This window comes from Callionymus lyra, chromosome 14 (assembly GCF_982586985.1).
Source record: "Callionymus lyra chromosome 14, fCalLyr1.hap1.1, whole genome shotgun sequence".
NCBI lineage: Eukaryota > Metazoa > Chordata > Actinopteri > Syngnathiformes > Callionymidae > Callionymus > Callionymus lyra.
This window is the reverse complement of record NC_141831.1, coordinates 9,529,934-9,555,423: the sequence shown is the minus strand read 5'-3', so window position 1 is coordinate 9,555,423 and position 25,490 is coordinate 9,529,934. Positions and strand designations below refer to the sequence as shown.

Here is a 25,490-nt window from a genome sequence, read left to right as displayed (position 1 = left end):
AAAGAATCTATGAGAATATGCCACAAGAACACACAGTCTTGTTCATCATTTGTAAACTTTGGAGAACATGTTGCATGATGATGATTCACAATAAGGTAGTACCAAATGACTTCACTTTCACATTTTTATACATGAAAAAAAACAGGTGTAGACAGTGGACTATTTTAACTTTTTAGAATACAGTGTTGCATTAGTGTTTTTGAAATGTATTCACTGAATTGTGTATTTTTATTGGCTCTTTTGGACATTTTGAATATGTACAGTTGTATGACCTTGCCGTGTTCGTTATGACTATTGGATTTAATTTCATATTACATAAAGTCATTTAAAAAGTGATACCTGTTAAAACAGGAGGAATGATTAGACAGATGACATGTTTTTTCCTGTTCAGCGATCCGATTAAATAAGGTTTATCTCTGTCAATTCGGTTTTTCTTTCTTCAACAATTGAAACAAAAATAAGAATTTTCCTAAATCAGATTAATCTTACTGTAGTCGGCTAAGGATAAAAAGTGCATGTATCCAGAATAGAAACATGTCTACTATATTAAAACGAAAGTTCACAACTGATGTATAATGACAATAGAGTCCAGGAAGCAGCGCCATGTCTTTCAGCTACGGCATAATAAACTACATTTCAAAAGAATGATTCAATAGATTTATTTAGAAATTTTCCCTTCCAAAAATGACCTCAAGTTAAACTAGCAGCAGATCAATTAAAAGTTCACCACACCTTATTTAAACGAAATAACATGAAATTGGACCACATTTTGTTTCAGACACATTTTGTTTGGTCTTTGTTTCGGACAATCCACGCAAGCAGTTTTAAGAGAACAACGACTGAGCTCTATACACTCAAAAAAACCAACATAGGTGTATATTACATTAACGTCAGTCTAACGTGTAGATTCTACCATATTAAATCAGGTAATGTGGCCGAACACTTTCAAATCTTGTTGGTTTAACATACAAATATAACCAATCAAACTTTACTATTCTATTTTATGTTCATCCAACATAATTCCAATGAGTTAACGTTGCCAAATCACCGCCGCCCCAAACCTGTAGGGGGCAGTGACGAGCATTTACTCGTATCCTGCGAAGAAATGAATCATTTTGAGAAGGATCCTCGTGTGTTCAACAGGTGAGTGTAATCCTCAACCATCTTCATCATTTATTCACAGAAAACGGTTACTGTGAAAAATGTTTCACCATCAGTTCATCTCCTCTTCAGCATGTTGGTATATTTGATCGTGGCTCAATGTTTTATATAAATGTATGAACACATTTAACGTTACCGCCGTTCGAAGCTAACGGCTAAGTGCTCACAAGTTAGCTTCTCAGGAGGACAACGCGACTTTAACTACTAAATTAAAATACACTTGGTTGAAGTTATATCGATTCTAAAAGACAAAACATGGTCTACAAGAAGTGAGAAGTGTGTTCTTGTTCCTGGGCATTAAATGTGTGTAATCCGTTGTATGTTCAAGCTGCGTATACGAACGTCCCTCATAAGTAACTTCCATGAGTTAAGTGTCAACAGTACATGTTCTTGATATTTCTTTACCATGCATAACGCATACGTGTTTTTTTTTTTACAGTTTTAACACAGTTACAGTGATTTACACGCGCATGCGTATTCGCGCCCTCGGGCATGCTCAACAGCATTCAATGACAGTATTGTCATTGTTTTCATCTAACGAAAAATGTTTAATTATAGTGTTTGGCGAAAGTTTTACACAAGTGCCTCGATTTCCAAACACTTTTTAATTATATTTTGATACAAAACATTTTTGTGACAATGAGTTGTGCTAGGAAACTTTGTTCCTTCTATTGATCTGAAATGATCTCATGTATCCTGAATAGATTAGATTGAATATCTCGTTTGAAATCCCTAAGATTAAAAGTAAAAAAAAAAACCTTCATGTTTATATAAATGTTAGCAGAAAACATGTTAAGACATCAATTAATTCACAATAAATATGAAAAAATAAGGAGCGTTATTCATTATTTATAAATAAACATTGTTTGTTGAGAAAATGTATTTGTTCATTTTAAGAAGAATTATAATGTTACGTCTTGCATATTGTACTATTCGTTAAATAATATGATATTCTTCACCTCTTACAATATAAGTTGTTCATGAATTTAACTTAACTTCACTTTCATTATGCTCTTACAATGTTTTTGTAAAGCTTTTGGTTCATTAAATATTTCGTCATGTCCTCTAATTGGTTTTAAATGTGTGTTTTGTAAGTAAATAAACTTGTACTCAAAAATAATTGATCACTATAAAACTTTTGTTCTATAATCTTTTGTTATATAAAGATATATTTTAACTTTATGTTAGATCCAGCAAAACTCGTCTTTTTGCAAATACCTTAGCGATTTCTTAACTCATTTTGGCTCTTTTATTGATATTGTGTCTATTTCTTTCAGAATTTTTCACAGAAACCAGTGTGAAGATCATCTTCAGTTTCAATATTCAGAAACATCGCAACACAAGTGCCGGTAAGGGAGTCATCTGCTGGGTTCAAGATTAGAAAATATATTTTTACACCTAATGGTTGTCCAGTAGCCATGTGGAGGTGCAAGGAGTGCAGTCTTTCTTTTTCTGGTAGATACGATCTATTTAAACATTTAAGGCTACAGCACCGCCATAGACAACGTTATTCATGCCCGTATCTGAACTGCCCCTGTAATTTTAAAACACTAAATGCTTTACATATACATTTAAGTAGAGTTCACCCAAATCCAACTTGTCAGGAGCCCCTGGATTTAAGAACATTCCGTTGTCCTTTGTGTAATTGTATGAATCTTACTACTGAGAAGGACTTTTTCATGCATATTGGATTCAATTTAAATAGTCACGAAACTATTACCTGTGTGTTTGGGGACTTTACTTTTCAAACCAATGTCTATGCAACTTTTCACTCTCACAAGAATAGGAGACATAGCCCTCATACATTAAATGATTTTAAAACATGTTTGTTGACAACAACCAAAATTTCACAAGAATCGGATGACTATGCAGAAGAGGTGGCACTGAAGCCAGAGTACTCTGCATTGGACAGTGCATCTCAAAGTATTGATGTGGATATAAGCAAGACCCTGCCTGACACAATTGAAAAGAACTTTGCTGCAGCTTTACTCAAACTAGAACATTTTTCACATGTCCCAGGCACAAAAATGGAGGAGTTTCTAGAGGAGCTGCATTATTTGTTAAGTTCAGCCACATTCCCTCTCTCTGTAAATGTAATTGAATCAGTATTTCAAAAACATGGTTTCATTCCTCACAAGTCAGTAATAAAAGAAGTAGCCTCAGCCTTGTACAAATCTCATCCCCTCCTAAAAGCTACAAAGAAGGGTGGGTCTTTGAGCACATCATATCTCCGAAATAAGTTTTACAGAGAACAGTTTAATGTCATAGAACCTGCTCAGTACATGCTCATTGAAAAGAAGAGCTTTCAGTATGTGCCTTTACTGAAAAGCTTGCAACAGCTGTTCAACAGAAAAGATGTTGTGGATAAAGTTGTTGTAAACCACAGAGCATTCCAGAGTTGGAGAAAGGCAAACTTACTTAAGTTTTTTCAGGATGGCTTTCACTTGAAAGAAAATGTATTTCTTTCAGATGGTCACTTAAGAATCTTGTTAACTTGATGATTTTGAGATATGCAATCCTCTGGGTACTTGACGAAGAAAGCATAAGCTCTGTGGGGTCTACTGGACTCTGGGTAATTTACCTCCAGGCTCACATTCAGCACTTTCCTCTATTTACTTGGCTATCTTGTGCAAATCCAATGATTTGAAAAAGTATGGCTATGACCATGTTTTGCGTCCTCTTCTTCAAGATGTTAAAACCCTTGAACAGGATGGAATTTTTGTTCCATTGCTCAGTGAGTGTGTTAAAGGCACAATTCAAGTTGTTGTGGCAGACAACCTTGGTGCTCACAGTATAGCAGGCTTTAATGAAAGCTTTTCTGGTGGAAACATATGTAGATTGTGCACAGGAACACGAGCTGAGATCCAAACAATGGATGTGAGGTCAGGTTCATTTGTCCTAAGGACCAAAGAACTTCATGACTCCCATGTGGATTCAGCACGGCAGAACAGCTCAAGCTGTTTTGGAGTGAAAAGACAGTGTGTAATCACTCAAAACCTAGAACACTTTAGTGTTCTTACGGGTTATCCACCTGATGGAGGGCATTGTACCTGTGGAGCTTGCACATTGTTTGTGATTACTTATTTTCCAAAAATATTTCAGTCTTGAGCTTGTGAACAGATTAATACAAACTTTTCCATACAAGTGGTCGGACAAGACAAACAGGCCCCATATGATCCCACACACTTTCTCAAGAACAATTGGTGGGAATGCCCATGAGAATTGGGCAATGATAAGATTTCTCCGATTCATTATTGGGCATCTTGTGCCTGAAGGTGAAATGGCCTGGCTGCTTCTGATGGTGTTAAAAGATGTTGTAGAGCTGGTGGTAGCTCCAACACACACAGAAGAGTCAATTTCATATGTTCAGTGCAAGATTTCAGAGCAGCGCAAAATTTTCCAAGTAATCTTTCCAAATGTGCGGCTTCTACCCAAACGTCATTACTTGGAGCACTACCCTGAACTCATCAGGAAGTTTGGTCCTCTGGTTGGGCTCTGGACAATGCGATTTGAAGCTAAGCATAGTTTTTTTAAACATGTTATTCGACACTCGAACTGCTTGAAGAATGTGCCCCTCTCACTTGCTTCCAAGCATCAGCTCATGATGTCTTACCATATGAGAGCATGTTCTTTTGAAAAGCCTATTCTTGAGATGACAAATGTCTCAACAGTAGCAGTTAATGTTTTAAAAAAAGAAATGGTTGAGAAAATTGAACAAAAATGTCCAGGTACTCAACAGGTACACATAACTAAATCTGTGTCAACTAAAAGCACAACTTTCAGAAATGATTGTAGCTTATGGTTCTACTAGTGGACTTTCTGACTTTGGAAGAATTTGTCACATTTTTGTTATCCATGAAAGTTTGTTTTTCATGGTTAAGAGACTATGTGGGTGGTACAGTGAGCATCACAGAGCTTTTGTGCTCACAACATGTTCAACAAAAGATGTAGATGTGATAGCATTTGGTGACCTAGCAGATGACTAACCTTTGGCAGACTACTTGATTGGATCTGTCAGAATGGGGACATTAAAAAGATACATACATGTATGAGGTAAGATTTCTGACATCACCCTTTTTACTTTTTACAGAAATGTTCATGAAAACATGTGTAAGTATAAAATGTGTGTTTCTATATTAATTACATTTTTATGTGTTTGTTTTCATTCAGATTGCTGTGTAATGGCTGCTCCAGTGAAGCTCAGAATTATCCTTGGGGAAAAGGATTCCCAGAGACTCACTCTGCAAGATGGGATTCCAGAGAGTGTTAGTGAGGTTATTCATCAGATAAAGAGCCAGTGTGGGTTCAACCTCCACTTCAGATTACAATTCATGGATGCAGAGTTTGGTAATGAATTGACCAACTTGACTTGAGTTTCAGAGATCCAGGACAAAGGAACGTTGAAGCTAGTTTTTGAATCAGCGGGCCCTGCAGTGCCTGATGACGCCCCATTTGCACCCCCTCCTAGTCCTGCATCTGGGTCTGGTAATGACTCATTACTGTCATCTGGTAGCCTGTGCGATACAGATATTTTGTCCCCGGATTCCATCAACTCAAGATGGACTGGATGGCCTGTTGTTTTTGTCGTTCCTGGATTCCCATATGATTGTGAGCTTCAGCTCGACAAAGCCAATCACTTATTCAAAGATAGTGGAACTTTATTGAATCCGGACATTAGACTAAAAAGTGCAATTCTTGACAGATTAGCCGAAGCAATTGTTGAGTACAAAATGTACTTTGTAAATTACTGCCCCATCTATCCACTTGGTGAATCTGCGGAGACACTTGAAAAGTTGCGAGAGGCCCTGCTTTTGGAGTTGAAGAAAAGGAACAGTGAAGACATGGTTGCAACAATGATGGAAAAGACTTTTGCCTATAGAAGACAAGAGGTTACGCGTGATGAACCCTTGATTGCTGATGTCCAAACCAGATGGCCCGCTCTCTTCTGTGTACGTGAGGTAGGTGAATACATGCATTTGTACATAATGATTTTTTTGGTCAACCAAATGCAAGCATGCTAGCTAGCTAGTTGTTAATTTTGATTCTATTTGCTTGTAAAGTGAACTGCTGAATTGAAGAGGATAACAACCTCCAGTTTGCAGCCTAAGTTCTTCTTCAATCTGGATGCCGTCTTCAAACCTAATGAAAGCGTTTGCCCGGAAAGGTGGTGCACAGGGGAGAAGGATTAATAGGATCATGATTCCAATCACCCAGGTATGATATGGAAAAAATGTCAACTTTATTTCAATGTTTTTAACTTGATGTTTTATAATTAATTGTGGCAATGAGATGAAGACGGTGTAAGGTTATGAATGTAAGATACACATGCTTGAATACAATTATTTAGGAATATTTGGACATTAAAGCGATTCACCTGTGGCTAGTTTAATCTCATTGATTATAAATATTGACAAAGGTTTTGGAAATAAAGCTTTCACTCAAAACTTGTATAAAGTTTGAGATATTCCCTTACTTGAATAAAAAACCTGTTTTGTCTGACCTCCATATATAGACTGATGGCATTGATGTCAGGAGAGAGTGCATCATCAAAGCAATGTGTGTGTACCTGAACGAAGAGCCTGAAAACCTTGTTAAAGAGTACATGGTAGGTATTAGTTGATTCCCATTTTCTTATTGTAATGAATGTCATTATAGAATCCTTCACATCATAGAAACAAGGGGTGTCTTGATAGCAGAATTTCAGTAGTCGATACGAGAAATTTCTGGTACTTGGCTACTTTTTCCCGTGTTGGTATCGAACCGGTACCAGTAGTATCGGTTCTTGTGAAAACCCTTCTAGAAACAATTTCTCTTGTGCATGAATAATATAGAAGAAAACAATTTAATTTATGCTGTGTGTTTGTCATGCATGTATATTTGACAATATAGACAACTTGAATAATGGGGCTGGTATTATACATGTTGGTTCAACAGCTCACCCTCATTTCTTCTTTGAAGGATTGGGATGTTGACACCACTGAAGCAGGCCTGTTGGCAACAACGTTTGGGATCTTTGTCATTGGCAAAGAAGGTGCAGAGCCAGATGAAGACCCGGAAGACGTTGGAGTCATTCTGGAGGGTGTGCAAGTTCTGAACAACCTGGGAAATGTACCACATGCAGTGGTAATGTTGTACGCTCTCATATACGCTCTTAACCTCAGGTACACTTTGGAGGCGTTCCAGAAGATCTTCATGGAACTGGATAGTAAGAGACTTTCCAAGAAAAATCAAACACTGAAAAGTCTACTTGCACGTTTCTCATCTGCCATTTGAGAATGGCCATCAGATTTATTTCCAAAACTGTGCAGATCTTTGTTTGATAATATACCGTATCGGTTTTGAGATGTATCTTTTACAGATGCAAATTAAGAAGGGTTATTTTCATTAGAAGTGTCCTGTGCGTGTGTTTATACATATAAGTATATCTTATCTTGTTGTTGTCGCGGGCGGCGTTTCCAGCCAACTCCAGGATCTCAGCGGTCAGATACTCCAGCACTGCCGCCAGGTAGACGGGAGCTCCGGCACCGACTCTCTGAGCATAGTTGCTCTTTCTGAGCAGCCTGTGGACACGACCCACGGGCAGTAGCGGTTTTAGGTACGGCCGCCCGGGGCGGCATTTTTTCATGACATACGGGGGGCGGCACGAGCGCTTGATAAGAAAAATTAAAATGCGCCTCGGCAACACTGTTTAGTATGAGGTGTGTGCGCACGCATTCGTTTTATGTTTTTTATATTAAATGTCATTATTGAACATGACATTATGAGTTCATTTGAGAACATTTATTTCCTCTAAATTAAACCAAGCTAGAAGTTTCCATGTTAAATAATTATTTATTATATTCATTTAAAGTCTTATTCTTCCTTTAACTTTCTTTTCGAATAATAATCTATTGTTATTAGACTTTAGACTTTCCTTATTGTCATTGCACAGAAGAGCACAGCAGTGAAAAACTGGCAACGCAATTTCGTTGCTTGGCAACCGTTTAAAAAACAGCATAGGGTGATTGTATAAATATAAATAGAGCAGTATAATATACACAGAATAAATGAATGTTATAAATATTGCATTAAATAAATATATAAAAGTATAAATATAAATAATGTTTTAAATAGTGCATTTAATAGTTGTTATATATACTGTAATTGTATGATGTTTACATGTTATATCATAAAATTTTAATATCTACATATATGCTGAGGTTTAACTCCCACTACCAGAAATATATATATATGTATGTGTGTGATGTGTCATTTAATTTTTAATATCTTATTTTTTTTTCTTCTTCTTCAAAGCCCATTTAAACAGGCACTATAGTCATCATGGTATAAGTATGTTGTATATATTCACATTAAGTGTAAATATCGACGATAAAAAACCTAATTCACTTTTAAAAAAGTGTAAAACTGTAACAAATAACTTTCCCAAACATGTCTATCACACAGATCTTCACTGGCGCATGCTGTCCATCACTCTTCTCCGCTCAACCCGTGAGATTTTCACCTGCTCAGGTTCAACTCCCAGCAGATTGACTGGAGTCCAACCTCTTACATCAGAGCTTTGGTCGAGCGTTTCACAAATGTTTGGCTAACAAGAGGGAGATTGTCGCCTCGACGTCCACTTCAGTCCAGCGACATTTTTTTTTCCACTTTTTAGTTGCTCACATGAAGAGAACTGGAGACATTAGAAGTTCACAACTGGACTCCCTGAGACTTGTGTAAAAGTAATGTTAGGATTGAGAAGAATTGGGATTTTGACTTATTTTATATATTAAAATAAATGATATAAACGTATATTTTAATTAACATTTTTAAAGAAACATTTTGACGCTCATAGTTCAAGGATCCATTTTCGCATGTGCGTTGGATTAAAAATACACAACTTTATTTAAATAGCCGGTGACAAACCGTCACTTCGAGACTCAAAGCGTCAATTTTTATGGAAAATAACAGATAAATAATTCATCATGTCTTTACATTCTACTGGTTTCAATCAAGATAACCGTTAATCTATTATTTATTATTCATGTTATTTCTTTAATTTCTATTCTTTGAAAAAAAAGAGCAAAAAAGGTTGCTTCATACGAATGTTTTTTTGTGTATATGACCAGAAAAAAAACGTTAGTCACGTGATTCCCTCCACAAAGACTTCCCTTTAATTGTTCACACCTGTGTGATGCGCTGGATTAGTAACACCTGTGCAGGTGAGTTCAGGAGCTCATGGACATGTCGTCGTGCTAACAGGTGAGTCCGTTGCTGAGGTTTAAACTTTGTTACATGTAAATGATACTGATACTTTTTTTTGCATGCGCATCTTTTATTGGTATGCGCATGCGCATCTTTTTTTGGTATGCGCATGCGCATCTTTTTTTGGTATGCGCACGCGCAGCTTTTTTTTGGTATGCGCATGCGCAGCTTTTTTGGTATGCGCATGCGCAGCTTTTTTTGGTATGCGCACGCGCACCTTTTTTGGTATGCGCACGCGCAGATTTTTTTGGTATGCGCACGCGCAACTTTTTTTGGTATGCGCACGCGCATCTTTTATTGGTATGCGCATGCGCAACTTTTTTGGTATGCGCACGCGCAGCTTTTTTGATGTGCGCATGCGCAGCTTTTTTTGGTATGCGCATGCGCAGCTTTTTTGGTATGCGCACGCGCAGCTTTTTTTGGTATGCGCATGCGCAACTTTTTTTGGTATGCGCACGCGCATCTTTTATTGGTATGCGCATGCGCAGCTTTTTTGGTATGCGCATGCGCAGCTTTTTTTGGTATGCGCATGCGCAACTTTTTTTGGTATGCGCACGCGCATCTTTTATTGGTATGCGCATGCGCAGCTTTTTTTGGTATGCGCATGCGCAGCTTTTTTTGGTATGCACATGCGCAGCTTTTTTGATGTGCGCATGCGCAACTTTTTTTGGTATGCGCACGCGCACGCGCATCTTTTATTGGTATGCGCATGCGCAGCTTTTATTGGTATGCGCATGCGCAGCTTTTTTTTGTTGGTCTGCGCATGCACATTTTTTTTTTTTTTTTTTTCTTTTTTTTTTTTTTTGGTATCTTTTTTTTTTTTTTTTTTTTTTTTTTGGTATTTTTTTTGGCATCTTTTTTTTTTGGTATGCTTTTTTATGTATGCGCGCCCGGGGAGTGTAGTCAAGTGTAGAGCCGCCACTGCCCACGGGGAACTGGAGTCCAGCACGAGAAGAGCGGGACTTGGTCTTAGCGCGAGCCTTACCGCCGCTTTTGCCTCGTCCACTCATGGTTCTAGGTAACGTCGTAGAAAACTCGAGAACTGAGTCTGAGAGTTCAACAGTCTCTCTCTATATATCCGTGTGGAGGCGGTTCTTTCTCAGTCACAGCAAGCGCTCGCTCTTAAACGTTTCCTCCAATGAAAAGACGAGTTTGAGGCGGGGTCACACGTTAGCAGGAACTGAACGTTAGTTCGTTTTTATTGATCACATGCAGCTGCTTATATAGAATCTAGACATCATTAATCGTGTTATGAGGATACTCCGATAAATGTATCATTAAAGTACAGCAAACTATTCACAAACCAATAAGGACCAGCTTCTTAACAGCGGTCTTGACGCGGACGTTGTTCTTCTCCTCATCGTATCCAGCGGCGGCGAGATACTTCTTGATGGCGACCAGAGAGGCTCCGCTGCGCTCCTTGGAGGCGGACACAGCTTCCACGACCAGCTCGCTGACGCTGGGGCCAGACTTGGCGGACTTGCTCGTCGTCTTCTTCTTCTTGGTAACGGCTTTGGCCGGAGCGGCGGCGACGGCGGGAGCTGGAGCGGCTTCTGCCATGATCTCAGATTCTCAATCGAACGGGTGTCAGACTAGACTGACATGCGCCGGGAAGGGGATGGATTTAAACTCACCATGAGAACCGTGGAGAGTGAAGGCGGCTGCAGATCCACTCAACTGCTCGGACCGCGAGTCTACCGACCGAAACCAACCACATCACGTCCCTAGTGTTCTCAGATATATCCTTAGAGAAAACATTTGAACACACGTTTTGAAGTGGTACGTTTGCAGCTGTTTGTATTCATGGAAACCACCGTGTCTGAAATTAACTTGTAAATCTTTTTACTTGAGTCATTGATCCAGTTAATGATTGTGATCTACTGTTGTAACATGTTATGTAGAATTTGTCACCACATAAAACTAATCTGTTAATTGTATCTATGTATCTATGTATATGCAAGTATTTATGTATGTATGATGTATGTGAACTATGATGAAATGTGATGTTGATCTAAACTGTCATGCCTGAAATAAATGAGTCATTGATTCATTCATCTATAAACTCAAATTGTTTCTCAATGCTAACACACTGGATTACAATAAGAACAATCAACTTGATGTTTTGAATCTAGATAATCTTTTTTAACATTCAAATAGTTTTGTGCAGAACGTGTTTTTTTCTGTGAATAAAAATCACTTTAACGTGGTCTGACATTGAAACTAACATTGAAAGCGAAAGTTGAGTCATAAATATTCGTTAATGATAACCAACATTAGCAAATACATTCTATACAAAAGGGTCACAAACGGCAAACAAATATATACTTAGCAAAAGACTAAATCCAAAACTTTATTACTCCATCTTTTTATTACTTCCATCAAAGCAGCCATGTATGCGACACAATGACTCAAAAGCGCTCTCTACTGGAAGTTTTAAATATCGCAATAATACTCTATAAAAAAAACATTTTAAAATCCATACAGTGATCATAAGTACATATTTTAAAGCTCTGCGTCTTTTTGACAAACATGACATTTGTATTACATACCAAATACGCTCCTGGAGGCTCCTTCCACGCATGCGCATAGTTGACGCCTCATTTTAATTATATAAAAAGAAAATTGGATTATTTATAATCCTGCTTCAGTTTGTATCAGTACACATTATACTTGTTAATTATATTTAAATAAACAAAACGATATTTAAGAGTTTTCTCAAACCAACCAATTGGGCCACAGTGACACCTGCCATCACATGTGGTTTAAAAAGGAACTATAAAATATTTGAGCAAATATATTGTTGTATTTAATATAATCACACTGAAAAGTAAAAGGCCTGCGTTTGTGAATACAATTAAAATTCATGTCCAAAATGAAATAGTTTGATACGTCATTTTGACTCTGAAAGTACAATATCCGGACTCGACGTAACCCGGATGTCAACAACACAACTCGCACGCTGCGATGGATTCGCAAACACATTTATTGTGAAAAAAACAAAACAAACAAAAACAAACACAATGTGACGTTAAGTCAAAGCAGCAACGTATAACTTAAAATTAAATAAAATAAAAAATATGTCCACTGGTTATGTCCCCCCGTCATCCTCCATTTTCCCTCAGCAGCCCCTCAGTTCATGTCAAAAACAAAAAAACAAAATGTCTCTTCAAAACCAACGAGCCTCGTTCACTTGCTCTTCGCTGGCTTCTCGGTCTTCTTCGGCAGCAGCACCGACTGGATGTTGGGCAACACTCCCCCCTGAGCGATGGTCACTCCCCCCAGCAGCTTGTTGAGCTCCTCGTCGTTCCTCACCGCCAGCTGCAGGTGTCGCGGGATGATCCGGGTCTTCTTGTTGTCCCGCGCCGCGTTTCCCGCCAGCTCCAGGATCTCGGCCGTCAGGTACTCCAGCACCGCCGCCAGGTAGACCGGAGCTCCGGCCCCGACGCGCTCCGCGTAGTTCCCCTTGCGCAGGAGTCTGTGGACGCGGCCCACCGGGAACTGTAGTCCGGCCCGGGACGAGCGGGACTTGGCCTTGGCTCCGGCTTTACCTCCAGTTTTTCTTTTTTAATTACTTAATGGAATATTACATAGTCATTAGAAACATAACAAGGTCATAAAACTGTACGTATTCATCATGTCCAAAACACACAAGTGCCAAAAAAAAAAAAAGTTTACACTTCAGTGAATAAATTTCTAAAACACACACATTTAACATCTAATTCTAAAACGTTAAAATACTCCACTGTCTACACTTTTTTCAGACATCGTAGTAGTTCGAGAATTCAAACTGTGTGATCGACAGTGAAGCCGCCGGCTTTATTTCAACTGAGCGGACGTTATTGAAGACAGTGGCAGTGGTTTAAAAAAAAAAAAAAAAGACGCAAAGCATGTGGTGACGTCACTAGCTTTAGGCATCAGCTGGAACAGAATCAGAATCAGAATCAGAAAACCTTTATTAGTCCCGCGAGGGGAAATTCGGTTTAACAGCAGCAAGAGAAATAAAAACACCCAGAAATAAAAACGAGAAATAGAATAAAAGATAAATCTGCGCTATATAATATATACACAATCATATTTACATAAATAACAAGAGGTGCAGTTAAATAGTTATCTTGGTGTGTTCTTGTTGTGGAGTCTAACCGTTTGGAAGATGGTTTTAAATTATATTAACTTCAGGCTCAAGTTTATTTATTAACGAGATGAATAATTTGATTCACATTCGTATTAATTGTGGATAATACGTCTATGAGAAGAAAATGAACTTTGTGATCCTAAAATGGACACACATCACTTACTCTTACAATGCATGCTTTATCATCAGTTTAAAAACGTTTTGAACATTTATGGCGTAAATAATGTGGATCTATTAAAATATATAATTCACAATCATGAACATCTTAATTTTAAAGATACCAATGTCAACAAGATGTTTTTCTTATTTGTGTCTAATCCATTTAAAAAAAAAATGCATTTGCAGTATGCGAATTATGCGTTGGATCCGCTGCAGTTCGCCTACAGGCCAAAGATGGGGGTGGACGACGCCGTCATCTACCTGCAGCACCGGGCACTGACTCATCTGGAAGGCGCCGGTAGCACTGTGAGAGTCATGTTTTTTGACTTCTCAAGTGCTTTCAACACCATCCAGCCGGCGCTGCTAAGGAAGAAGATGGAGGACGCAGGAGTTGGGACACAGCTGGCAGCATGGACGATGGACTACCTCACCAACAGGCCGCAGTATGTGAGGCTGCAGGACTGCAGGTCCGAGGTGACCATCTGCAGCACCGGGGTGCCTCAAGGGACAGTGCTGTCACCTTTCCTTTTTTCCCTCTACACGGCGGACTTTACCTATGACTCCAGCAGCTGTCACATCCAGAAGTTTTCTGACGACTCGGCCATTGTGGGCTGCGTGTCTGGGGGGGGCGAGCTGGAGTACAGGTCAGTCATCAAGGACTTTGTTGACTGGTGTGAGAGCAACTACCTTTGCTTAAACACCGGTAAGACAAGGGAGATGGTGATTGACTTCAGGAAAAAGTCCCCACCACATCAACCGGTGAGCATCCAGGGCTCGGACATTGAGCTGGTGGACAGCTTCAAATACCTGGGTGTTCACCTCAACAATAAACTGAACTGGTCCACACATATCAACGCCGTGTATAAGAAGGGCCGAAGTCGCCTCCACCTCCTGGGGAGACTGAGGTCCTTCGGAGTGTGCAGACCACTATTAAGGACCTTCTATGACTCCGTGGTAGCCTCTGCTATCCACTACGCTGTGGTCTGCTGCAGGCAGCACGGAACGGGACAGGAAGAGACTGAACAGGCTGGTCACGAGGGCCGGATCTGTCCTGGGCCGCTCGCTGGACTCGGTGGGAGAGAGGAGGACACTCTCCAGACTATCCTCCATCAGGGACAATGCTCTTCACCCACTGCACCTGACCGTGGAGGAGCTGGCCAGCTCCTTCAGTGGCAGGCTCAGGCACCCCCAGTGTAGGACGGAGCGTTATAGAAGGTCCTTCATCCCAACTGGTGTCAGGATATTTCACTCTTTACTTTAAATATCCTGATGCTAATCCGTAGTGTGTTTTTCTTCTGTGTTTTTTATTTTTTATTTTTTCCGTTTTTTTTTATTTCTATTTTATTTTATTTTTATTCTATTTTATTTTGTTAATAGTGTCAATTTCTAATTTTGTAAATAATTTGTATATTCTTAAGATCGTTTTTATTTTATTTTGTATTATCTCTTTTATTATTTCTTTTTTCCTTGCACTTTATTTTTTTCAACTGCGCTGTTGTGAAAGTGTGTTTCCCCTCTGGGGATGAATAAAGCTTTTCTATTCTATTCTATTCTATTACAAAGTGCAATATGAATTACATTTTCATTTTTGAATTGATACAAACTGAAAAGGCTTGGGAGCATTATTCTAACACAAGATAGATGCTACTCTAATATTGATGAATGCATGTAGATGTTCAAACCAGACTTGTGTCTTCACACATGTAACTGAATAATGAGCGTGTTATTGACAGAGTTTGACATGTTGTATGTTGGAGTGAAAATAAAGAAGCAAACACACACGTACTGCCTGATGTCATGGTAGGACTGGGGGTTTAAACTTCAAATAATCCAACAAGAATTCTGAACTTTTATTGTCAGTGTTGAAAACAACATTAGAATTGTTTGCCTCGTCAGTACAGAATAAAATGAAACGAGATAACACACAATCAAAAACAATAGAAAAAAGGACCAAGCACCAAGGCAGCCATTCTGTGCCAGAAGTTGTTTTATGAAAATTTTATTTCGATATTTAATTGTCCTCAAAAGTGTTCTTAGACCACTGAACACAAACGTTAACTTTATACGTTATAGTCAAGTAAAGAAAAATAAAATAAAAATACGCTATTAAATAAGATTTTGACAACAAAAGGAAGTTTAATTCAAGCTGTTAGATATTTCGTTTTCCCATCAGGGCTGACCTTGGTGCTCTGATATTCAGATCCAATGAACTATATGTGGCAAAAATAAATACCCAAATCGGCATATGTATCAATATTTTTTAGAGCAAAGCTTGAATACCTAATGACCTAACTAACTTCTGTCAGTTTGTTGTTCTAGGTATGTGGCTCTGAAAAGAGCCATTGTGGCAGAGGTGCTAGTTTAAGCTCTCTGTCCACAGATGCTAGCGGCCAGCTGGATGATTTTGGGCATGATAGTGACTCTCTTGCCGTGGATGGGGCACAGGTTAGTGTCTTCTAACAGACCACAGAACATAACATCGCTACTGATTGATGGAATCCATTTGAAATTCATTAATTCGGAAAACATTACAACTGCCGTTATTGAAGACAGGGGCAGTGGTTAAAAAAAAAAGTGGCGATGTCATTTGATTCAGGCATCAGCTGCAACAGTTTTTAAGATGGTTTTACATTATATCAACTTCAGGCTCACATTAATTTACTTACGAGATGAATCATTTCATTCACATTTGTATTAATTGTGGATTATACATCTGATAAAATGAAACTTTGTGATCCTAATTTCTATGTTAGTCTTTGTATCCTTGGTCTTTATTTTTCTTCGATCTATGTTCTTTAGACTTAGGTTGTATCATCTTGTTATCTTTATTTCTTTGTTCTTATTTTTCTGAATAATTGCTGTCTAATTGGAAAAAATTTTTTCCCAAAGGAGACCTCCTGGGGGTGTCATTAAAGTTCTACCTTACCTTAAAATGGACAAACACTCTTACATTGTGTGCCATTTCAGTTAAATACGATTTTAAATTAATTGTTTATACATACAGTTGAATACATTTTCACATATAATGCGTGCGCATTACATACATATATTTTTATGTTACGTCATTTCTGTGCGTTCTTGAATTAATACAAGCTGAAAAAGCTTGGGAGCATAAAACTAACACAGGAGAGGTGTCATTTTAATATTGATGGATGCTTGTAGATTGACATGTTACACACATTTTCAAATTTTCAAATGTCACGTATGAAACACGTGGGTCATCGTAAAAACTTTAAATAATTCAATGACATTGTGATGATGGAATGTGGAGGCATGTATACCATTCTTGCAAATCAAGTTTATCATTTTACATGCATCATTCTAAATTGAAAACATACTCTGCAAATAAAATGTACAAACGGTTTCATCAAGACAGTTATATTGTATGATCCCAACTTTTAATTATGGTCAAATATAACATAAATTGGCGGACAAGAATAAAGCTCATTAAAGGGAGTGGGTGGCTCTTAAAAGAACCTTTGTGTCGGGTGTTGTTTGTGATATTTAACCTCCGAATCCGTACAGAGTGCGTCCCTGTCTCTTCAGAGCGTAGACCACATCCATGGCGGTCACGGTCTTCCTCTTAGCGTGCTCGGTGTAGGTGACAGCGTCACGGATGACGTTCTCCAGGAACACCTTGAGAACTCCGCGGGTCTCCTCGTAGATCAAGCCGGAGATACGCTTCACTCCACCACGGCGAGCCAGACGGCGGATGGCGGGTTTGGTGATTCCCTGGATGTTATCGCGGAGAACCTTGCGATGACGCTTGGCGCCTCCTTTACCGAGTCCTTTTCCTCCCTTTCTTTTTTTTTTGCTTTTTAAATTCTTTATTGAATATTAGTCATAACAAAACATAACAAGGTCATAAAACTGTACGTATTCATCATTTCCAAAACACACAAATGTTTACACTTCAGTGAATACATTTCTAAAACACACAAATTTAACATCCGATTCTAAAAAGTTAAAATACTCCACTGTCTACACTTTTTTTCATTCATGTCCATTGTTCTTTGTCTTTTGAGTTCTGTTAAAATTTGTTTAAAAGTGACTTCAATTGATATGACCTTATTGTGAATAACCAGTATGCATCGTGTCCTCCAGAGTTTACAAACAACAATACAAATTATGAACCAATATAACTCTTTTTGTTCTTGTGGCATATTCTCCAAGACTCCATACATTACTGTGCTCCTTTTTATTTCAATGTCCAGGCCAATACTTTTTAATCTTGCCCAGATGCTTTTTGTCCTTTGACAATCCAAAAGAAGATGATCTAGGGTCTCATCCTGCGAACATTGATCAACAGGGCACTGTTTAGTTTTGACGAAGCAACTCCATTTGACAACTGCTCGGACCGCGAGTCTACCGACCGAAACCAACCACATCACGTCCCTAGTGTTCTCAGATATATCCTTAGAGAAAACATTTTTAACACACATTTTGAAGTGGTACGTTTGCAGCTGTTTGTATTCATGGAAACCACCGTGGCACATGTCTGAAATTAACTTGTAAATCTTTTTACTTGAGTCATTGATCCAGTTAATTTTCAATTGTTCATATTTCCTTACAAAGTCACTATATATAAGATGGTAATATGGGAAACCACTTCTTGCTCTTCCCTTCTTCTTTTCCCATCTTGATTTAAGACCGATCCATATTGTTTTTCGACTGATAGCTGAAGCAATATTCCTACAAAAAGCGATGTTTAATTTTATTTGCAAATCCATTGCAAACATTCCTTTATAGAGTAGTTTACGTGTCGTTACTTCTCTGGTGGTTCCCCAAATAAAATGTACTCCCTGTTTATTTATGTTCTTCATCGTATGGGCTTTTGGAGGGAAGATATTTGCTAAGAATATTAATTTCGACAACACAAAGGTCTTTATGATAGAAATTCTTAGTTTGTAATTTGTGGTTTTATTGTCCCATTTTCCAAGTTCTTCTATGACCTCTTTTTCTTTTTTCTTCCAGTTCTCCTGGTAGCTACATACATTAGAAAACATGATTCCAAGAATACAAACTTCATTTTGGTCTTTTATATTAATCTTTGGTTTGTTATTTATTTCACCAAACCACACACTCTCAGTTTCGTTTTGGTTCAATTTAGCTCCAGAGGCTTTTCCATAATTACATAGATGTTTGTTTATAATGTCCAACTCTGTTTGATTATTTACGACTACAACAATGTCATCTGCATACGCCATTATTACCACCCTCTCTCCATCAGTTGTGTAGGTTCCTTTGAACCTTAGGTCTTCTTTAATCCTTCTCAAGAGAGGGTTAATAGCGAGGACGTACAATGCCGCAGACAGAGGGCAGCCCTGTTTGACGCCTCTTTTTATGCAGAACTGTTCAGTTAAAGTTCCATTTACATCAACTTGCACAGTGGAATCAGCATACAACAGTTTGATTTTATCAATAAAACTTTGTTTAAAACCATAACTCTTTAAAACATGCCACAAGTAATCTCTGGATACATAGTCAAAAGCTTTCCTTTGATCTAGTGTTAGAATGTAAAAGTTTTGTTTATTTTCCGTTATATTTCTGAGAGTTGCAAGATTGTCCCACATTAACCTCCCCTTTATTGCACAGGTTTGTTCTTGTGCAATAATTTTCCCCAAAATCGGGTTCAGTCGGTTCATTATGATATTTGCTAATATTTTGTAATCAATGTTGGTCATAGTTATTTGCCTCCAGTTGTTGAGGTCTTTGCAGTCTCCTTTTTTAAAAACAAGGGCCATCACACCTTTATAAAAAGAGGGGTGAAGGATCCCTGATGTTATTCCTTCATTAAAAACTACAGTAAGTAACGGAGAAATTTCTTCAACACAAAGCTGATAAAACTCACAAGGAAGTCCATCCGGACCTGGAGCTTTCCCTCGATTTAACTGCAAAATTATTATTATTATTATTTATCATCTCCGGTGATTTTAATCTCTTTCCTCCTGTCTGCCCAAATTCACGCAGTACGTCACTTGTGCCACCAGAGACAATAACACACTGGACCTTTTCTATGCGAACACTAAAGACGCTTATTTATCATCCCCCCTTCCTCCTTTGGGACGAGCTGACCACTGTCTGGTCCATCTCCTACCTGTTTACAAGCCACTTGTGAGCAGGCAACCAGCAGTGACTCGCTCAGTCAAGAAGTGGTCTGAAGAAGCTGAGGAAGCTCTGCAGGTCTGCTTTGAGACCACGGACTGGAGCATCTTCAGTGAGTCCCACAAGGAGGATATTGACGGACTAACTTCATGTGTCACGGACTACATAAACTTCTGTGTGGAGAGCATTGTACCAACCAGAACTGTACGATGCTTCTCCAACAACAAACCCTGGATTAATCCTGATATAAAGGCTCTCCTAAAGGAGAAGAAGAGAGTCTTTAGGTCAGGAAACAAAGAGGATCTGATGGCAGTCCAGAAGGAGCTGAGAAGAAAGATCAGGGAGGGAAAGGGGAGGTACAGGAGGAGGATGGAAGAGAGTCTGGCCAACAACAACACCAGAGATGTCTGGAGAGGTTTGAAATCCATATCCGGACATCAGACCAGGCTCTCTGTAGCAGCGGGGGATAAAAATTGGGCCGACAACTTAAACAGTTATTTTTCAAGGTTTGAGGTGTCGGCTCCCTCCCCTGCTCAACCATTCACACCTCTACACTTACCTTCTCCTCTCCCCCGAGCTTGTATTGTCTCAGCCCCCCCGCTGACTCCACAGGGGACAATGCCCCCCCACCCCAGCCTGTCCCTCACACCTCTCCAGGTGAGAAATCAGCTTAGGAGAACCAAGACAACAAAGGCCCCTGGACCAGACGGCATCGGTGGCAAAGTACTCAGGACGTGCTCTGACCAGTTAAGTGAAATTGTTGGACTTCTGTTCAACATGAGCTTGACCCTGGGAAGAGTTCCACTACTGTGGAAGACGTCCTGTGTGGTACCTGTGCCGAAGACTCAGCACCCTAAGGATCCCAGCTGCTACAGACCTGTGGCCTTGACATCCCACCTTATGAAGGCTCTGGAGCGGCTGGTCCTTAGTTACCTGAGTCCTCTGGTGCGCTCCTCCATGGATCCGTTGCAGTTTGCCTACCAACCTGACATCGGCGTGGAGGACGCCATCATCTTCCTTCTCCACCGAGCACTTTCTCACCTGGAGTCGCCTGGAAGCACTGTGAGGATCCTTTTCCTGGATCTAAGCAGTGCTTTCAATACCATCAGGTCAAACATCCTGAGGGACAAGCTGGAGCTGTCTGGAGCGGACACTCACCTCACGGACTGGATTGTGGACTACCTCACCAACCGTCCACAGTTCGTGAGGACCCGGGATGGTGTTTCGAGGACTGTACTGTGCAGTGTAGGGGTCCCCCAGGGAACAGTGTTAGCACCGTTCCTTTTTTCACTGTACACTGCAGACTTCCAACACCTGTCTCCCACCAGTCACCTGCAGAAGTTCTCGGACGACTCCGCCATCGTCGGCCTCATTAGGCACGGGGATGACGGGCCGTACCGGGGACTTGTCCAGGACTTTGTTGACTGGTGCCTGGAAAACCACCTTCAGATCAACTCCAGCAAAACAAAGGAGTTGATTGTGGATTTCCGGCGGTGTCCCTCCATCTCCCCCTCACCACTGAACATCCAGGGACAGGACATTGAGATTGTCACGACTTACAAGTTCCTGGGTGTTCACCTCAACAACCGCCTGGACTGGGTGGATAACACTGCTGCTCTTTATAAAAAGGGGCGGAGTAGAATCTACCTGCTCCGGAGTTTGAGGTCGTTTGGTGTCCGGGGGCCACTCCTGAAGTCATTCTATGACTCAGTAGTGGCCTCTGCCATCTTCAACGGTGTGGTCTGCTGGGGGAGCAGCATGACAGCAAAGGATAGGGCTAAACTGGACAGCCTCATTAAGAAGGCCGGTTACGTCCTAGGGCGCCCCCTGGATCCTGTTGAGGAAGTGACTGGAGGGAGGATGCGGAGCAAGCTGGGCTCCATGAGGAGGAACTTGTCTCACCCTCTCCAGCACACTCTGAGGGCATTGAGGAGCTCCATCAGTGATAGGATGCTCCATCCCCGGTGTGTGAGGGAGAGGTACCGCAGGTCTTTCCTCCCTGCTGCCATCAGACTCCACAACAAGAACACACCAAGATAACTATTTAACTGCACCTCTTGTTATTTATGTAAATATGATTGTGTATATATTATATAGTGCAGATTTATCTTTTATTCTATTTAGATTTTCTTTCTCGTTTTTCTTTCTGGGTGTTTTTATTTCTCTTGCTGCTGTTAAACCGAATTTCCCCTCGCGGGACTAATAAAGGTTTTCTGATTCTGATTCTGAAATGGCTTCTTTTACTTCATGTATAGTGATTTCAGAGTTGTTGTATTGAAGGTTTGGTATTTCTTTGTCATTTATAAAATATTTCATTTGTGCTTCTGATATTTCGATTTCTTTATACATTTCTTCACACAGTGCTTTGATCGTTTCCCTTTTTAATTTTTCTTCTGTGATCTGTTCACCATGTTCATTATTTATTGTTGAATGAATGAATGTATTTATTACTTAGATTAGTTCTGTACTTTTTAATTAATTGGTTTATATTGCACATGTCTTTATCTTTTATCCCGGCCTGTATTCGTAAATGTTGTGACACATCATTCATTTTGGTCAATTACGATTTAATGTCCTTCATCTCTTCTTCTTCTTCCATTATTATATTGAGTTTTGTTTTCTTAGTTATGTACGCCATCATGAGTTCTTTGTACCTTTGGTTTTTTTGTTTATTCAAAACTTTACATTTGTATTTGAAGAACCTTTTTAATCTTTTCTTCATATACTCCCAGAGTTCTCGCTTAGAGTGAAAAAATACCTCTGGGTTCTTGATTAGGTGTATTTCAGCGATTAGCTCCTCTATGACGTCTTTTTCTTGTAGTACATCAATATTTAACTTCCAATAACCTCTTTGTTCGCAGTCAAAAGTAATCCCGTCTCAACTGTTAAATGATCGGAATTGATCAAAAGTTTTGTTTTGTAATACACCGGTTTTATACTTTTTGATACATATACTCGGTCTATCCGTGTCTTAACCTTCACGTCAAAGCGGGTAAAATCTATTTTGTGCGGGTACAGAACTCTAAAAACATCTCTCATGTCACAACTTTCACTCAAGTCCTTCAGTGCTTTCCCCTCTCTCGACAGTTTCATGGGTTTCACAGGTACTCGGTCTTTTTCGTCTGTGTACGCGTTGAAATCACCACACAATACAGTGTTGTACCCGGCAGTCAACAATTCTTGTACTTTTTAAAAAATCCTTACTTTGGTGGCAGCGTCTGGTGAGTGTATACATTAATGACTCTTAATTTAGTGCCCATAAGAAAACAATCAACTAATAGAATTCGTCCTGGGATTATTTCCCTTGTTTTAAAAATATAAATTTTGTTCTTAAAAAATATTGCAACACCGTCAGCCTTATCACAACCTATGGAGATCGCGGATGATCCTTTTGTCCAGAGTTGAGTCACGTGTTCCACATCTTCCCTCGTCGTGAGTCTCAGTTCTTGTGCGCATATGATGTCATAGTGTGTGTGGATAAGATGTTGATTTTTGAGTCTCTGTTTCCTTTAGATTTAATGCCTCGCAAGTTGCATGTTGCCACAGAGATGAAGCCCATATTGATATCGATTGATTAAAGTTTTACCTTACCTTACCTTAAACCCCAGGCCAATGAGAGTCGCATTTAAATGTAGGGGAACCATCGTTTTTATATGGAATTGAGATATATATGTTAATAACACGTTTTTTGATTGTTAGTTTAGTTTATATTACCTATTTCATATGTCCTCGTTAATTGTGCAGACATCACTTCCAGCATAGCCGCAGTCCTTTTATTGCCATTATAGTCGATGCTTGAAATTCTGTGAGCCACAGCAACAATGACTTGGTGAGGTGCTGCATATTAAACTTGCTTCTGTGTATAATTACTTCCTACAAAAATCCAGCCGTCAAGTTATTTCATGTCCGTAAAACAAGAGTAGATCAATTTTTATGTTGGTGACATAAAGATGTAAACAATATAGTAAAAAAGAGAACAAATTAAATTAAGTCTGAAATGAAGAATGCCCATGTACTTTAATACATGAACATCTCTTGGTTTAGAGTAGCCGTAGATAGGATACATTCAAAGTACAGAACTAATCTAAATAACTTGAAAAATACTTTTCAAAAATAAATAATAAAAAGGGTAACAGACCACAAAATAAAAAGGGAAACAATCAATGCAATTTGTGAAGAAAATGAAATGTCAGAAGCACAAATTAAATATTTTATAAAAGACAAAGAAATACCAAACTTCCAATACAACAACTCTGAAATCACTAAACATGAAGTGAAAAAAGCCATTTTGCAGTTTAATAGAGGAAAAGCTTGTAAAATCAGGTTCTTTGTCTGAATAGAAGAAATCTTTGACGAGGAAAACGGAGTCTGGAGTCTGGAATCAGCGATATTAGTGTATTGATCAAAAAGTAGATGATATGAATCTCTGGTACATCAACCGAAACATCTACAAAGACAAGACACCTTGATGCCTCTCCTGCAGAAGTGCTGCAGAGGGCCCTTTCTCGCCTCATTAAATACAGTTGTCAAGGTAAGGTTTAGATACAGTTCAGAAGAACAAGTGGTCCCAGAATCCACATGAAGCTTAACAGTGAAACTTAACAATATATCAAGGTGTCATTTAAGCGAAGGCTCGCCGGGTACACGTTATCTGGAAATGAACATTTCTACAGACTTGTTTGTCTGAAGCATCCGGTACTGCAAGATATTCCATGTGCCACTGTGGTTTTCGTGATTACAAGCAGCAGTTTTAAAAATGTTTTCTCCAAGGATTTATCTGAGAGCACTAGAGGCGTGATGTGGCTGGTTTGGGTCTGTAGACTCGCCGTCCGTGCCGTTGTCAGATGGAATTGCTTCGTCAAGACTAAACAGTGTCCTGTTGATCAATGTCGACAGGATTTCGATTATGTGGAGATTGATTTTTTTCTTTATCAGACCAAAAATTTAAATAAGAATACAATAGAAAAAGATACAATATTCACCAAAGTCCCTGTTAGTATCTGGTGCGGTTCTTGCCACCACACTGCACAGTACACTCTCTGACACAACCTTCCTGTGTTCTCACGTACTGTGGATGGTTGGTGAGGTAGAACTCCAGCTTGTCCCTCAGGATGTCTGACCCGATGGTGTTGAAAGCACTGGATGGAGGAGGAAGATGATGGCGTCGTCCACTCCGATGTCATGCTGCTACGTAAACTGCAACAGGTCCATGGAAAAGCTCACCAGGGGACACGGGTTATTGAGGACCTGCCGCTCCAAGGCCTACATAAGGTGGGATGTTAAGGCCACCGGTCTCTAGCAGCTAGGATCCTTAGGATGCTAGGTTTCTGGCACCATCTCCTTTTACAGTGTAAAAGAGCAAAATCCATCTGGACAAGATTAAGTATTGGACTGGAAATTGACATAAGGAGCCCCATAATGTAAAGAATCTATGAGAATATGCCACAAGAACACACAGACTTGTTCATCATTTGTAAACTTTGGAGAACATGTTGCATGATGATGATTCACAATAAGGTAGTACCAAATGACTTCACTTTCACATTTTTATACATGAAAAAAAACAGGTGTAGACAGTGGACTATTTTAACTTTTTAGAATACAGTGTTGCATTAGTGTTTTTGAAATGTATTCACTGAATTGTGTATTTTTATTGGCTCTTTTGGACATTTTGAATATGTACAGTTGT

General features: G+C 39.3%; 3 protein-coding genes across 3 annotated transcripts; 1 reads left to right on the top strand and 2 right to left on the bottom strand.

Annotated features, from left to right (window-relative positions):
* Positions 1-1,127: 1,127 nt before the first annotated feature.
* Positions 1,128-8,750, top strand: LOC148065985 (uncharacterized). The gene is made up of 7 exons (XM_087808048.1): positions 1,128-1,143; positions 2,439-2,510; positions 5,332-6,119; positions 6,222-6,375; positions 6,674-6,766; positions 7,120-7,366; positions 8,605-8,750. Exons 4-7 carry the CDS (start codon positions 6,286-6,288, stop codon positions 8,748-8,750), a joined length of 576 nt encoding a protein of 191 aa, XP_087664174.1. The 5' UTR covers positions 1,128-1,143; positions 2,439-2,510; positions 5,332-6,119; positions 6,222-6,285.
* A 3,257-nt stretch (positions 8,751-12,007) lies between these two features.
* LOC148065984 (histone H2A-like) lies at positions 12,008-12,966 on the bottom strand (the record flags this gene model as incomplete). Its single annotated transcript, XM_087808047.1, has 1 exon — positions 12,008-12,966. A coding segment is annotated over one exon (375 nt), but the record flags the coding sequence as incomplete, so codon positions are not given.
* Positions 12,967-17,168: 4,202 nt separating this feature from the next.
* Positions 17,169-18,903, bottom strand: LOC148065983 (uncharacterized). Its single transcript, XM_087808046.1, has 2 exons — positions 17,872-18,903; positions 17,169-17,521 (listed from the first exon to the last, which is right to left on the bottom strand). Exons 1-2 carry the CDS (start codon positions 18,901-18,903, stop codon positions 17,201-17,203), a joined length of 1,353 nt encoding a protein of 450 aa, XP_087664172.1. The 3' UTR covers positions 17,169-17,200.
* Between the last annotated feature and the right edge of the window lie 6,587 nt (positions 18,904-25,490).